The 16,315-nt window shown below is 35.9% G+C and overlaps 1 protein-coding gene across 4 annotated transcripts in view; it reads left to right on the plus strand.

Annotated features, from left to right (window-relative positions):
• MORC4 (MORC family CW-type zinc finger 4) overlaps positions 1-16,315 on the plus strand; it is a 50,163-nt gene that overhangs the window by 18,819 nt on the left and 15,029 nt on the right. For 3 of the 4 annotated variants that reach the window (XM_032474596.1, XM_032474594.1, XM_032474597.1), the window contains 3 exons: positions 735-835; positions 12,346-12,444; positions 15,420-15,548. In XM_032474596.1, the coding sequence (XP_032330487.1) occupies positions 735-835; positions 12,346-12,444; positions 15,420-15,548 (329 nt within the window). The remainder of the gene's footprint in view (positions 1-734; positions 836-12,345; positions 12,445-15,419; positions 15,549-16,315) is intronic. The other variant, XM_032474595.1, reaches the window with a different exon arrangement.

The following is a 16,315-nucleotide window of genomic DNA, read 5'->3' on the forward strand; positions in this document are numbered from 1 at the left end:
CAAAGAATGATAAACTGCGTTATATTACACAGTAGGACAAAGTTACATATGACCCAAGAGAGCTAGTTTTCAGCCTATATTGCTTTTCATTGTTATATTGTCTTTATACAGCTTGTTTGTGTGCAAGTCTAATTATACTTTGACTCCGTTCCTTCTATTAAAGAATACAAAAATGATTTTAAATCCAAACATCTCTTGTATCAGTTTGTAATTAATAATCACTGCAAGTCTGACTCTTTTTAGTAGTTGTTTGGTGGCCTACATATATAAAAATTGTTTATTTTAATAGAATATTTTAATTACATAACATCATTAAATTTTTTTCAGAATGAAATTTGCTTTCAGTTCCCTAGAACAGGAGTATATAACCGTGATTTTTTAACCCTGTCACTCTTTGTTTAAATGAAATCTTATAACTATCTCATAATATAAAACAGGTGAAAGTGGGCAAAGTGTGGGTGAAGTAGAGATAACTATTAATCCCTCCCTGGAAAATCCTGGGGAACCTATGGAGCACAGTTTGAAAATCTCTGCTCTAGATTTTGCCAGAGGTTCCAGTTCATTATAATACAGTCTGTTGAAGTAGATCCTCCCTTAGTGATTCTCTAGATCTTGCTGCCCTTTCCTTGCCCATGGATGTTACGCAACCCTTCTATTATTTTTGGAATCAAAAGGAAGTGCCTCCAGGCAGTCAACAGTAATGTAAGTGTTGAAATTAATATTTTTCTTCTAAGCCAACTCATGGAGAAGGTGTGGGAGTAATTGGAGTCATTGAGTGCAATTTCTTAAAACCTGCCTACAACAAACAAGACTTTGAGTACACCAAGGAGTACCGGTGAGTCACTCCCAACCTGAGGTGTTTCTGAAAGTTTCTTCAGATGTGATTCTATTCTCTGAAACGTCTAAAATCATCTCTAAAAACCAGCCAGATAAGTTAACTTCCTTCAAATCTATTATCTAAAATTAGAGATAAAATGATTTGATTTTTCTGTTAAAGCTTGCTGATACATGATATATGGAGCCCAACTGAGATAAACCTTAACTTTAAAAATTACGGAAAGAGCATAGAAATTTAGTAAAACAGTTCTGGTAAAACAAAGAGCCTTGGAATTGATCTTAATGAAAAGAGATGAGTGCATATAAAGTTAATGAATATGTTGAGGGAAAAAAAAAGCAGTTTGAAGTTTGTCCCAAAAGATTTCTTGAAGTCAGTGAACAGACTGAGAGGAACGTATTGGAGTGGCAGGAAAGACGTATGTTTTCAGGGAAACATTTAATGGGTAAGACCAATAAAGAATCAGAAAGGAACTTGACATTGAAGCTGAACCAGCAAGGATATTTTTAGGAGACAAAGAAAGGAGTTGTTAAAGCCAGTATATAATTGTTTTAAAACTTTTGGGGAGGGATGGATCATACATTCCTTCTTTAATTAAGTATTATGAGATATCTCCTACATGCCAGATACTAGCTCCATAAGAATAAAAGATAACAATCATTGATGCCTATGAACAAATGGGATAAGATGTATGTAAATAAGAAACTTAAATATCTATAAAATAATTACTTTAATGGGAGATATATGCAAAATGGGAAGAACCTTTAAATATGCCTACCAGAGTCAAGGAAGGCTTCACAAAGCAAAATATATTTGACTTAAAACTTCAAGGAAAAATTGGAGTTTGTTTGGTAGACAGATAGGGGAAGGACATTCTAAGCAGAGGGAAGTATGTGAAAGGGTGAAGAGTGTTCTAGGAGTATTGAGAAAGAAGGCATAAGGACATTTGGTATTGTTTTCCTTGAAATCTCAATAGCAAACTTTTTCTTAGAGTAGAGGAAAAGTAATTCCCCAAATCTCTTTTGTTTTGTGTCCAAAACTGTAGTAAAATTAGTTATATGTTGTACCTTAATTTATATAAAACCATAAGAATTTTAGGTTTAGTATTTGACAAAAAGAGAACTATTTGGATGGCAAGCCCAGATTAATTTCAGGGTAATTGGTTCTTGGTCACTAGGGCTCCTCATAGGTTATGATAACTGCTTGCCCTTAGTTTAAGTAAAATGATCTTTTGAGTCTGGCCCATAATGAAGATCTTTGACTAGGACTTGACTCATAAGAGTGAAAATTTAAAAATTACATGAGTTTGACAGAAGTCTCAGAGCCAAGTCATTCTGTTTCCCTTGAGTGAAAGGAATAGTGAATTTCTAGTGATTAATCAAATAGTTAAGATTTGTGAAACCCAAATGTTAGATATTAAAAATTACATAACATCTCTCTTTTGCCATCTTTGCCACATCCCCATCTACGTTTTAAGTTTTAGAGGTATTAGATCCTTGGTTTGTGATGTTTAGTTTCAGTATGATGAGTTTGAGCTGATGACCGGGGATCCAGATCTGGATATTCCATAGGCAGTAGGTTTATTCAGTTAAACATATAGGATTTCTGGCTTAAGTAGCTTAATATCTACTACACATTTTATTAAAAACAGAAATCTATTATACTATCTTGTATACAGAGTCTTCTGAGGATAATACATTTGCATAACTCATCCCAATTCTGGCATCATTTCCCTTTTTACTCAGTTTATTTTATATTAAATGAAAAGGTGTTTAGTTAAAAAAATAAGGGAATTTGAGAGGATGGTTAGAAAAGGTTGTCTGCTATCACAAACTCATCCTCTGTGTATTTACTTTAGATATCAAAGCTGCAAATGCTAAAAAAGATAGCAGCCATCATACTGCTGGAATGTCTACAAATAAATCATTTGTAATATCACTTTTAATAGTTGTGGATATCAGATTTCGGCTACAGCTATCAGGGCTCAAACTTACATTTTTAGAGTGAATTTTGGTTGAAGAAATGCGGTCAGCACATACTAACTGAGCACCTCACTGGTGCATAGCACAGTGGCTAGGCTTTGTGGAATTTTCCAGAGAAATTGAGATATGGTTGCTGTCTTTGAAGAGTTCACAGTCTAATGACAGATTGTCACATACACGAAATGGTTTAAAGAACAATAAACTGGATGTTTGATCAATCAAAACTAAGTGGTGTGGTATATGAAGCACTCCCTGACAGAACAGATAGGGAAGGTTTTAGGTAGAAGGTATGACCTGAAAGTAACCTTTAAGGATATAAGTTTTGGAAAAGGAGGGAAGGGAATTCCAGAATGGAATTACAGCATGAGCTAAGGCAGTGACAGGAACTCAGAATGGGAAGAATATGGGGAGTGGGGATAAGGGGATGTAACTGGAGTGAAGGGGGATAAAGTCAGATGGATAGAGTAGGGCCCTATTCTAGAGCAGGGTTTGGCAAATTTTTCTCTGAAGGGCCAGGAAGTAAATATTTTAAGCTTTGTGGGCCATGTGGTCTCTGTCACGACTACTCAATTCTGCTATAGTATGAAAGCAGCCATAGACAATAAGAATTAATAACGTGTCTGTGTCCAATACAATTTTATTTATGAAAACAGTGGCCTGTATTTGGCCCACAGGCTGTAGTTTGCTGACCCTGTTCTAGAGCCACAGTTCCCAACTCTGTGACAAGCTACACATAATGAACTTATGGGGAGCCACAGGATATTTAAATTTTTGAGGGAAATACAGTGATACTTGACTCTTGCCTATAAGCAATAGAAATTATTTTCTGTTGTTGTGGTAACAAATTACTACAAACTTAGTGGCTTAGGACACTAATTTATTGTCTTAGAATTGTATTGGTTAGAAGTCTGTCACAGATCTCTGGGCATTGGCAAGGCTGCATTTATTCCTAGGGGCTCTAGGGGAAAATCTGTTGCTTTGACTTTTCCAACTTTTAGAGGCTGCCAGCATTCCTTGGCCCTCTTCCTCCACCATCATCAGTAGTGGGTTGGGTCCTCATATTGCATCATTCTGATGACATTACTCATGTCATCACATCTCCTCCTCTGATTCTGACTCTTCTGCCTCACTTTTCCATTGTTAAGGATCCTTGTGATTAGGTTGGATAATTCAGGATAATCTAAAGGTCAGCTGATGAGTAACCTTAATTCCATCTTCAACCTTAATTCTCTCTTGCCATGTAACCTAATATATTCATAGGTTTCATGGATTATGACACAAGACATCTTTGGAGGACCATTATTCTGCCTACCACAGTCTGCCCTCTGAACCTGTAAGGTCCACTTACATCACACATTTACCCCATCTCAGCATCCCCCAAAATCTTTTTTTAAACATTTTTTATTGATTTATAATCATTTTACAATGTGTCAAATTCCAGTGTTCAGCACAATTTTTCGGTTATACATGAACATATATATATATATATTCATTGTCACATTTTTTTCTCTGTGAGCTACCATAAGATTTTGTGTATATTTCCCTGTGCTATACAGTATAATCTTGTTTATTGATTCTACAATTTTGAAATCCCATCTATCCCTTCCCACCCTCCACCCCCTTGGCAACCACAAGTTTGTATTCTACATCTATGAGTCTATTTCTGTTTTGTATTTACACTTTGTTTGTTTGTTTGTTTTTGTTTTTGTTTTTTAGATTCCACATATGAGCGATCTTATATGGTATTTTTCTTTCTCTTTCTGGCTTACTTCACTTAGAATGACATTCTCCAGGAGCATCCATGTTGCTGCAAATGGCATTATGTTGTCGGTTTTTATGGCTGAGTAGTATTCCATTGTATAAATATACCACTTCTTCTTTATCCAGTCACCTGTTGATGGACATTTAGGCTGTTACCATGTTTTGGCTATTGTAAATAGTGCTGCTATGAACATTAGGGTGCAGGTGTCATCCTGAAGTAGGATTCCTTCTGGATATAAGCCCAGGAGTGGGATTCCTGGGTCATACGGTAAGTCTATTCCTAGTCTTTTGAGGAATCTCCACACTGTTTTCCATAGTGGCTGCACCAAACTGCATTCCCACCAGCAGTGTAGGAGGGTTCCCCTTTCTCCACAGCTCTCCATTTGTCATTTGTGGATATCTGAATGACAGCCATTCTGACTGGTGTGAGGTGATACCTCATTGTAGTTTTGATTTGCATTTCTCTGATAATTAGTGATATTGAGCATTTTTTCATGTGCCTTTTGATCATTTGTATGTGTTCCTTGGAGAATTGTTTGTTTAGGTCTTCTGCCCATTTTTGGATTGGGTTGTTTATTTTTTTCTTATTGAGTTGTATGAGCTGCTTATATATTCTGGAGATCAAGCCTTTGTCGGTTTCATTTGCAAAGATCTTCTCCCATTCCGTAGGTTGTCTTTTTGTTTTACTTATGGTTTCCTTTGCTGTGCAGAAGCTTGTAAGTTTCATTAGGTCCCATTTGTTTATTCTTGCTTTTATTTCTATTGCTTGGGTAGGCTGTTCTAGGAGAATATTTTTGAGATGTATGTCAGATAATGTTTTGCCTATATTTTCCTCTAGGAGGTTTATTGTATCTTGTCTTATGTTTAAGCCTTTGATCCATTTTGAGTTGATTTTTGTGTATGGTGTGAGGGAGTGTTCTAGCTTCATTGCTTTACATGCTGCTGTCCAGTTTTCCCAACACCATTTGCTGAAGAGACTGTCTTTATTCCATTGTATATTCTTGCCTTCTTTGTCGAAGATGAGTTGACCAAAAGTTTGTGGGTTCATTTCTGGGCTCTCTATTCTGTTCCATTGGTCTATATGTCTGTTTTTGTACCAATACCATGTTGTCTGGATGACTGTAGCTCTATAGTATTGTCTGAAGTCTGGGAGAGTGATTCCTCCAGCCTCTTTCTTTCTCTTCAGTAATGCTTTGGCAATTCTAGGTCTTTGATGGTTCCATATAAATTTTATTATGATTTGTTCTAGTTCTGTGAAATATGTCCTGGGTAATTTGATAGGGATTGCATTAAATCTGTAGATTGCCTTGGGCAGTGTGACCATTTTAACAATATTGATTCTTCCAATCCAAGATCATGGGATATCTTTCCATTTTTTAAAGTCTTCTTTAATTTCCTTCATCAATGGTTTATAGTTTTCTGTGTATAATTCTTTCGTCTCCTTCGTTAGATTTATTCCCAAATATTTTATTACTTTGGGTGCTATTTTAAAGGGGATTGTTTCTTTACTTTCTTTTTCTGTTGATTCATCATTAGTGTAAAGAAATGCAACTGATTTTTGAACGTTAATCTTGTAACCTGCTACCTTGCTGAATTGTTCGATCAGCTCTAGTAGTTTTTGTGTGGACCTTTTAGGGTTTTCTATATATAGTAACATGTTGTCGGCATATAGTGACACTTTTACCTCTTCTTTTCCAATTTGGATCCCTTTTATTTCTCTCTCTTGCCTGACTGCTGTGGCTAGGACTTCTAGGACTGTGTTGAATAGGAGTGGTGATAGTGGGCAGCCTTGTCTTGTCCCAGATTTTAGTGTGAAGCTTTTGAGTTTTTCACCATTGAGTACTATGCTGGCTGTAGGTTTGTCATATATAGCTTTTATTATGTTGAAATATGTTCCCTCTATACCCACTTTGGCGAGAGTTTTTGTCATAAATGGGTGTTGAATTTTATCAAATGCTTTTTCTGCATCTATTGAGATGATCATGTGGTTTTTGTCCTTTCTCTTGTTGATGTGATGTATTACATTGATTGATTTGCATATGTTGAACCACCCTTGTGTCCCTGGGATGAACCCCACTTGGTCATGATGTATAATCCTTTTTATGTGCTGTTGGATTCTATTTGCTAATATTTTGGTGAGGATTTTGGAGTCTATGTTCGTCAGTGATATTGGCCTATAATTCTCTTTTTTGGTAGTGTCTTTGCCTGGTTTTGGTATCAGGGTGATGGTGGCTTCATAGAATGAGTTTGGGAGTATTCCCTCCTTTTCAATCTTCTGGAAGAGTTTGAGAAGGACTGGTATGAGTTCTTCTTTGTATGTTTGGTAGAATTCCCCAGTGAAGCCGTCCGGTCCTGGACTTTTATTTGTAGGAAGGTTTTTTATTGCTATTTCGATTTCATTTCTAGTGATCAGTTTGTTCAAGTGGTCAGTTTCTTCTTGATTCAGTCCCAAAATCTTAACTCTTACATCAACTCAAAGTCTAAACTCTTGTCTTAATGTCGTCAGCTCAAAATCCCCAAATCTCCTCATCTAAATCAAATATGGGTGATACTCTGAGTCTGATGCAATATATTAGTGTAAAATTCCGCTCCATCTGCAGATGTATCTTTTTTTTTTTGTATTTTGCTCCTAAAATTTAATGATGGGACAGGCATAGGATATCAGTTATAGATATTCCAGTTTAAACATGGAGGAAATATTGGAGGAAAAAAGAACCACAAGATTCCAAGCAATTTCAAAATCCAGTCAAGCCAACTCCATTAAATTTCAAGACCTGGGAATAATCTGGGGCTTTCAACTCCACCCTCTGGATTTAAGGCTCTGTTCTCTGGGTTCATGGCACCACCCTCAGAGTCATCTTTCCTTCTTCATGTAAAGTAGGATGTATTTTCAGCTGAGTAGTTTCATCAGCCTGTTTCCTGACTGTAGAGTTTTGAGGGTCCAAAAACTGTCTTTCATCTATACTCTCTCTGTCCCTTTCAATCCAATCCAGTCTAGCAATTTTTGTTCTTGTATACTATTCTTAAGGACCTTGTGGGTCTCAAGTATATATGGTGGATATTCACTCCATTAGACAACACTCTTGACAGGTCTTTCCTAGATAATCCTATTTCTGTTCTTGGCTCTGCTGAGATGGTGGTAGAGATCTGATTGAAATGTTTAATCTTTTCAGAGAGGTTTTTGTGTGACCCAATACACTGACCTTTTGATCTTCCTGAAGTAATAGCAAAAGATTGTCCAGCCACTGCCTTGGCTTTTTCTCTAGAGCATGTATTCTTGACAGTGAATCTCTAAATTTTAGCATCCTTTGTTGTCTGGATAAGTTGATAGTTTCCAAAATCATTAAGTCCTGGTTCTTTTTGTTTAACAATTTTTCCCTCAATTTCTTTCCTTCCTTTCACATTTTATGTAAGCAGCAACCAACACCAGGACATACTTTCAACACTTTGCTTGGAAATCCCCTTGGCTAAATATCCAGTTTTATCATTTATAAGTTCTGCTTTCCACATAACTGTAGGACACAATTCTGCTGAGCTTTCTGCCACTATAAGGATCACCTTCCCTCAAGTTTTCCAATTATATGTTCCTCATTTCCTTCTGAGCCTTCACCAGCAACAACTTTAACACCCATAATTCTACTAACAGTCTGTTCACAATGTTTCAGAAATTCTCTGAGGAAATTTGTGTTTTCTGTACCATGCTCTGTGCTTCTGAGCCCTCACAGTGGGATGTTTAACATCCATATTTCTAATAACAGTCTGTTCAAGGTAATCCAGGCAATTTCTGTGATGCTCCTCAAATTCTTCCAGCCTCTGCTCACTGCCCAATTCCAAAGCTACTTCTTCTGCACTTTTAGGTATTTGTTATAGTAGCACCCCACTTCCAGGTACAAAAATGTTTACATTCCTTTTGATTACATCACATCTTTGTGAATCTGGGTTTTTTTGTGATTTCTGTGATAAAAAGCAAGTAATAGATAAAAATCAGTATTGAATAAGAAATGAGGGAAGCTGTGTCCAATTTGATTCCAAGGTTTGAGTGGTTGAGCAGTACCCAACAGGCATACCCATCCCACTATATGTAATTGTGGCTATTTAAGAATGAAGTAGAATTGTTTTTAATTTATATATATATAATTTTTTTCAAATGGATACTAAATTTTAGTACATAAATACTTATAAAGTTGTTTGGACCTAACTGTTTAATAGTAAATGGAACTAGTACATATTTCTTTTGACCGAAGGGTGTCGTGAAAAACTTGAGACACTAAAGGTGCCATGAACCAAGATGGTTTGAGAACTTCTGTCTTAGAGGGACATTGGATAGAGTAGTTGATACTTTAAGCAATGAGAATTCATTGCATATTTTTGAATAGAGAAGTGACTTGAAACAATTCTATCTTAAGAATATAGTACATTGTACTTATGCACTGCTTTATGGTGTATAAGCTGCTTTATGTGAAAGCACTTTATAAACCATATGTCAGTTGATAAATCTGAAAACAGAATGCAGAATAGATTGAAAAAAAAAGATTAAATGCTATTGGAGTAATCTAGGTATGAGGTGACGACCTGAAATAAGAGTAGCTGTGAAAAAGGAAGTATATGACAGATAGTGTGAAAAAAAGATCAGAAAATTTGGTGATATATTAATAATGGGATAAGGGAAATAAAGGAGAGGAAAGAATCAAAGGTCACTTCAAAGCCTCAAATTGAGTAGACTGGGACATTGGCAGGATCATTGATAGATAATGAAGTTGGGAAAAGGAACAGTTTCATGTAGTGGCAATGGTGGAAACTTGATTGTAGAGGATTAAGACAAGAGAGAATGAAGAGGAGGTAGTAGGTATAGACCACATATACCAAGTTTGGGGAAGTAGAAGGGAGGAGATTAACAGAACAGTGGAGTCAAGGCAGGTTTTTGCAAGAAGGAGTGGGGTTTCAGAATACATGAGAACGGTGTCTTGATTGAGGTGATGCTTGCATGGCTGTATGCATTTCTCAAAACTGATAGAACTACACACTTTAAAAGATGAATTTTATCCTGTGTAAATTTTACCTTAATATTTTTGCCTGAATACATGAGAACAGAAGTTTATTTTTATGTTTTAAGTTGAGCTATAATTCACATACCATAAATGTCACCATTTTAAATGGTATACTTCAGTGGTTTTTAGTATTTTCAAAAAGGTGTACAACCATCACCACTCTCTAACTCCAAAACATTTTCATCATCCCCAAAAGGAACCCCTTGTCCACTAGCAGTCAATCTCCATTTCCCCTCCTCTCCAACCCCTGGTGACCACATATCTAGTAACTTTTTTCATTTTTTACTGTGGTAAAGCATACCTAGCATAAAATTTACCATCTTAACCATTTTTAAGTGTACAGTTTGGTGGTATTAAGTACATTTATACTGTTATGCAACCATCACCACCATCCATCTCCAGAACTCTTTATCTTGCAAAACTAAAATTCTCTACCTATTACACAGTAACTCCCCATTCTTAACTCTTCCTGGCCCTTGGCAACCACCATTCTAATTTTTGTCTATGAATTTGACTACTATGAGTACCTCATATAAGTGAAATCATGCAATATTTGTCTTTTGGGACTGGCTTATTTCATGAACATAATGTCCTCAAGGTTCATCTATGTTGTAGCATATGTCAGAATTTCCTTCCTTTAAAGCTGAATAATAATCTATTGTATGTATATACTGCATTTTGCATTTTGTCCATCAGTGGACACTTGGGTTGCTTCCACATTTTAGCTCTTCTGATTTGTAGTCTGTGATTTTGTCTAATATTCGTATAGCCATCCTTGCTCTCTTTTGGTTACTATTTATATGAGATATCCTTTTCCATTCTTTCACTTTCAACTTATTTGTGTCTTTGTATCTAAAGTTAGTCTCCAATAGACAGCATATACTTAGATCATTTTTTAAACCCATATATATTACCTATCTCTCTGTATCTTTTGATTGGAGAGTTTAATCCATTTACATTTAAAGTAATTATTGATAAAAAGGACTTCTGTCATTTTGCTATTTATTTTACATGCTCTTTATAGATATTTTGTCCCTCATCTCCTGTATTACTATCTTCTTTTGTGTTTAGTTGATTTTTGGTAGTGAAACCTTTAAATTCTTTTCATTTCCTTTTGTGTATGTTTTATAGTTATTTCTTTGTGGTTACAAAGGGATTACATGATCCTGTGATCAGGAGTAGCAAACAGTGATCAGAGCACAAATCCCCAGTATTTAGAGGACAGGGTCCTTTTTGCCCACCCTGTCTCCTGCAAGCTGCTCTTGGAACATGTGCACAGACAGCTGCCTGTCAGAGGACTGGGGTAGGAGATGAATAGCTACCACTAAAAGCTGAAATTTGCCAATTTATCATCCAAGAATTCCCCTGGAAATTATAGGTCTTCAGTAGACTCCAGAGTTCCAAATAGTTACATTAGACAGATTCTGCCAGGGCAATTGTTTTCTAGATGGGGAGGCAGATTCCTGGTGCTTCCTGTTCTACCATCTTCCCAGAATCCCATCTAATCTACTTTTTTCAAATGATTGATTGATTGATTGATTGATTGATTGATTTTTTTTTAATGGAGGTACTGGGGATTGAACCCAGGGCCTCATGCATGCTAAACATGTACTCTACCTCTACCATTGAGCAATACCACCACCACCACCCCCAATCTACATTTTTTAAGTAGATTAAAAGTAGAATTTTAAGAGAAAACAAGGAATGGTTCTTCATCTGTGACTTTTAGATAAGGATATAAGCATAGAGGTAGGAACATTGGTATGTTGTAGGGGAATAATATTTTTATAGGGAAGCTTATATATAATTATTTTAATCTTCTCTGTGCAGTCAGAATCTAATTTAATATGAGTAAGGAGTTAAGGAAGAATTCCTCTTTAGGAGAGAAGAGGTCTGCAAAACACTTGGGGAATGATCCAGGGAGTCAAGAGATTTTCAAAATACTAAATTTGTAGTATTTCAATTATCTACAGCTCTACATTAAGTTGTAATCCTGGGTTGTAGAATTAAATAGGAATTAGTCACTAGAAATTGGCAGTTTTTAAAAGTAAAATTCAGGTTTTATACACATTATATCATTTGACCCTGGGTCTGCTTTTGTTCATTTGGGAAAAGATAAAGGAGAAAAGGCAAGAGCCATAATTACAGTACAGCCTCCACTAACAGCTATGTGGTGGAAGGTTGAAGGAGACTTTGTTGCCCATTGGTGCTGTAACTGCTATGATCAACATTTAGATGAAGAACTATATAGACATTTTAGTATTTGATTGATTTGTAATAGATAGGGTGCAGTATTTGACCCTCTGACTTTCAACTTGGTCCTGAATTGTTTATCTGTAGTTATCTGACAATAACCCCCCAATAACATATCTACTATTTAGTCTTCCGTCATTGTCTCTAATATCAGCTCCCCTCACCACGATTCTAAAAGCCCTGAAAATTTGGAGAACACAGTATTTTTTAAGACTTGTAATCATCTTATCTTTTCAACCAAAGTGACTATTCAATATTATGACTTTGTCATTTTGACATGTAACTTGCAAAGGCATTGGATTCCCATCCTAGTTTCTGAAAGTTTAGATGTTCAAACCTATGGTGAATATTCTAAATTGCTGGTTTCTGTTAAATGGTAGCATCTTAAAGATTGCAGAATTATTCAACAAATTCTCAACATTGATATGCTTAAGTACATTTATTTATTTATTTATTTTTCTGTCAGGTTGACAATAAATGCCCTTGCCCAGAAGCTCAATGCTTATTGGAAGGAAAAGACCTCCCAAGAGAATTTTGAGACCTCAGCCATAGTCAGGCCAATACCGTGAGTAGTAACTTTAGAATATAAAAATATTAAGGGTAATTTCTATAGAGCAAATGGAAGGAATAGGGTAAGGTGGTGTTTTTGCATAAGGAAGTTTAATTAACTAAAAACAGGAAATCACAGGTACTAACTTCATCATTCTCTCTAGACCTCTTCATTCTGGTATAACACTTATGTTGTTTGGATCATAAATATGAAGAGTTTAGTACTGTCAGTTTATCCTATAGGCAGTGTGATATAGTGGAAGATGATAGGTATTTAAATCAGCTACTCCTGGTTTGAAAATCTGGATCTGCTTCTTAATAGTTGGGTGAGCTTGAGTAAGTAAGTCCTTTCACCTCTCTGAGTATATTCAATAAGGTGACATAACCTTTTTAGCACAGTACCTGGTATATAGTAGGCATTCAGAAATCTTAGCAAACTTCCCTTCCCTTTATTCCTAGTGAACATTGTTGGAACCGTACCAAGAAATTTGATAATAGAAATAGAGAACCCAAAACATCAGAAAAATGTAGAATTTATTGAATCTAAGACAGGGAATTATACACAGAATGGTGGATCAGGATGAAATGCCTCAGTAAGCCAAGAAAGGAGCATAACACAGAGGATAGAGTGGGTAATAACACGTATACAGTCAATTACACCATCAAGACAAAGACTAGAGTGTTAAAAGTTCATTTTGGGATAAGCACCTGTTTTTTTAGATGGAAATCATCAGACAAATGTGTGATATAAAATTTTGTTCCAAATGCAACATGATTCACTGCCATATGAATATCACTGTCTTATTCTAAAGATCCTTGCTCATGCCCAACCTCCATGATTTTCAAAGAAATGCAGATTAAGATGAGATGCCTTTTTTGCCTTTTAAGTAAGCAGTGACTAATGCAATAAAACAGATGTTCATATATTCCTAGAGTGTGTGTATGTATGCTATATAGCCTTTCTGGAGATAGAATTGTAATAATGATTATTTATTAAGTACTTACTTATATGTCAGGTACTTGTCTAAGTTCTTTCCATGTTTTTACATTTATTTAATCATCACAACAACTTTGTGAACTAGACAGATGATATTATTACTTCTTTGCAAATGTAGACACTGACACACTGAGCGCTTAAATAACTTGTTCAAGACTAGACAAGTAGAAACTGGTAGATCCAAGGTCCAAAATTATAGGCAGCCCAGCTCCCAAACCCAAGTTCTTAATCACAACACCCTTCTGGAAGGATGCAATGAGAAGGATATGTCATAGCCCCTGCAACTACCTATTTATTACAAGCACGAGCTAAAAGCCTCTCCTGTCTGCCTGGATGAAAGGATCTACTATGGCCTGCATGTAACCTGAGGCAGGGAGTTGCTGTCTCTAATGCTTGTCCCTGACAGAGTAATATTGGCGTGCTTCTGCAAGAGACTCTTCTGTGCATGTGCATGTAAAACCAAAGCTAATAGGACCTTTCTTCTCTCTTTCCATTACTGCTGAAACTGCTTTCTCTGGCTCTAAGTAAAACAGTCGCTGTATGGAAATATATAGACACCAGAGGTCAGGCCTGAGCTTAGAGCTTAGAGGTTGCAAGCCTGGAGCATCCTGCAGCTAGGAGATAGGAAGCTGTGTGTCCAAAAATGTGTATGAATTCTCTTTGTTAAAACAGAGTCTTGTACAAGAAGGGGACATTGTATTTGAGTGGTAGACTTATGAGCATCTTTTATTTTCTTTTTTATATCTTTATATGTTTTCTAGTTTTTCTATATACACTGATATTGCTTTTATAAGTAGGAAAAAAGGACTATTTAAAAAGATAAGAAAAATATTGAACTAAGACATAAAAGAATCACACTACTTTATTAAAATGTCTAGTATAAGAGCAGTATAAATGTAACATACAGAAAACTGTCCTAGGCTAAATTACAGGGTTTACAACTTGGTTCTTGGTGCCTCTCTACTCTCTTTCTGTGCTTTTCTCCAGCCTTTCCCCTTCCCACTCTGATCTGCCTTTCACATATTAGATGCTGACTACTTCTGCTATATATGGACCACCTCCTCTAACAGAGAAACACATTCACTTTAAAGTGTAGGTCATTGGGTTACACTTCCTGGGGGAGATGGAAATGGGTATGTGTTTTAAAAGTAGAACTCTTGAAGAATTTTATCTTAATAATTTAACCCAGTTGTTGGACTGGAGCCACCATTTCTAGTTATGAAATGTAATCAAATTTGTTACTTTTTCGGATTAACTTTGGGAATATCAAACTAATAAAATTTTGATTTAAGTATAAACAAAGAAATTTTGAAAGGTAAAAAAAGAGGACTAGGGAGACTGCAGGGAAATGGGGTAGACATTTTGATGACGATGCTTCAATAACTCTCAGAAATGCATTTCAAATCTATCATGGGATTGTATAGAAGCAAATAAAATGATACTATGGGTTTTACTTTTTAGTAATACTATAATATATATAAATTTTTTTGCTGATTAATGAATTTTCAAGTTAAAATTATCCTTTTGTTTGCTTAGAACAAGAGATGCTGGGATAGATGGGAGGGCATAGCTCAGAGGTAGAGCACATGCTTAGCATGGGCAAGGTCCTAGGTTCAATCCCCAGTACCTCCACTTAAAATTAACTAAATAAATAAACCCAATTAACTCCCCCTGCAAAAAAATTCTTTAATTAAAAAAAGAAAAGGAAAAAAAAGAGAGATTCTGGGATAAATACTATTGACTTCTATAACATGGTAGCTCACCACGTTAAGACTTGCTACTATTTTTCATATCCATATCTGGTCTAGTTCTATCATTATTTTATCTGTGAAGATCAAGATATATATATATTTTTTTAGACATCTAACTATAGTATTTCTAACACATTTCATATATAAAATCATGTTTTTTTTGCTTTTAGGGTATGCCTCCCTAATATAAGACAGAGCACAGAGCTAGAATATACAGTCATACTTCTGTTTTCCTTCACTCAGGAAGATTCCTGATCAGACATGGGTACAATGTGATGAATGTCTTAAATGGAGAAAGCTTCCTGGCAAGGTTGATCCATCTACATTACCTGCAAGATGGTTTTGTTACTATAATTCCCATCCAAAGTACAGGTAAGGTTAAGACTCACTATTATGCCAGAGATAACACCTGATTTGTCTCTATATTCTAAAACGTTCTTCATCTCAAATCCACAGTCTTCAGCCTGGCATTCAAGCCCCTGTGCTAACTGGTCCCACTCTACCTATCCAGCCTTATTATTCATTGTATCTTAACACAAACCCTCTGCTTTAGCAGGCCTGTGGCTTCACTCTTCCCTGCACGTGCCACACATATTCCCTCCTCCATGACTTGATGTTGTCATCCCACTTGCTTACAGTGGCTTTCTGCATTCCATCTGCATCCAAATTGTATCTGTCTGGAAAGCTTATTTTGTGTGATACTTCTCTGTTGACAGTAGTTTACAGTGATTTTACTCTGGCTTCCTGTGGTATTTAATTCTTGACATTTGTTCACATACTATTTGAATTTTTCGGATGTTTTTCATGTGTATGAACTTGGGCTCTTCAAGCGATTGTAAACTATTCGAGAACAAGGGATTTACTTTTCAGGTTGAGTCGATGCTTTTCTTCATATGCTTCCTATACCTGAATCTGTTATAGTACCTATTGTACATTCAATGTATGTTTGTCTTTCTAATATATTCCTTGAAGCAGCTAACATCTAGATAGTGCCTGGCATAGCCATAAGCATTCATTTCAATTTAACAGATATTTTTAATCTAAGTCAGTCTCATAGGTTCATAGTAATAACTCAGTTTGCTTCAATTCAGCTGTGACTTTCTTAATTTTTTTTCTGCAGAGTAAATCCTGACAGAGAA

This window comes from Camelus ferus, chromosome X (genome assembly GCF_009834535.1).
Source record: "Camelus ferus isolate YT-003-E chromosome X, BCGSAC_Cfer_1.0, whole genome shotgun sequence".
Lineage (NCBI taxonomy): Eukaryota > Metazoa > Chordata > Mammalia > Artiodactyla > Camelidae > Camelus > Camelus ferus.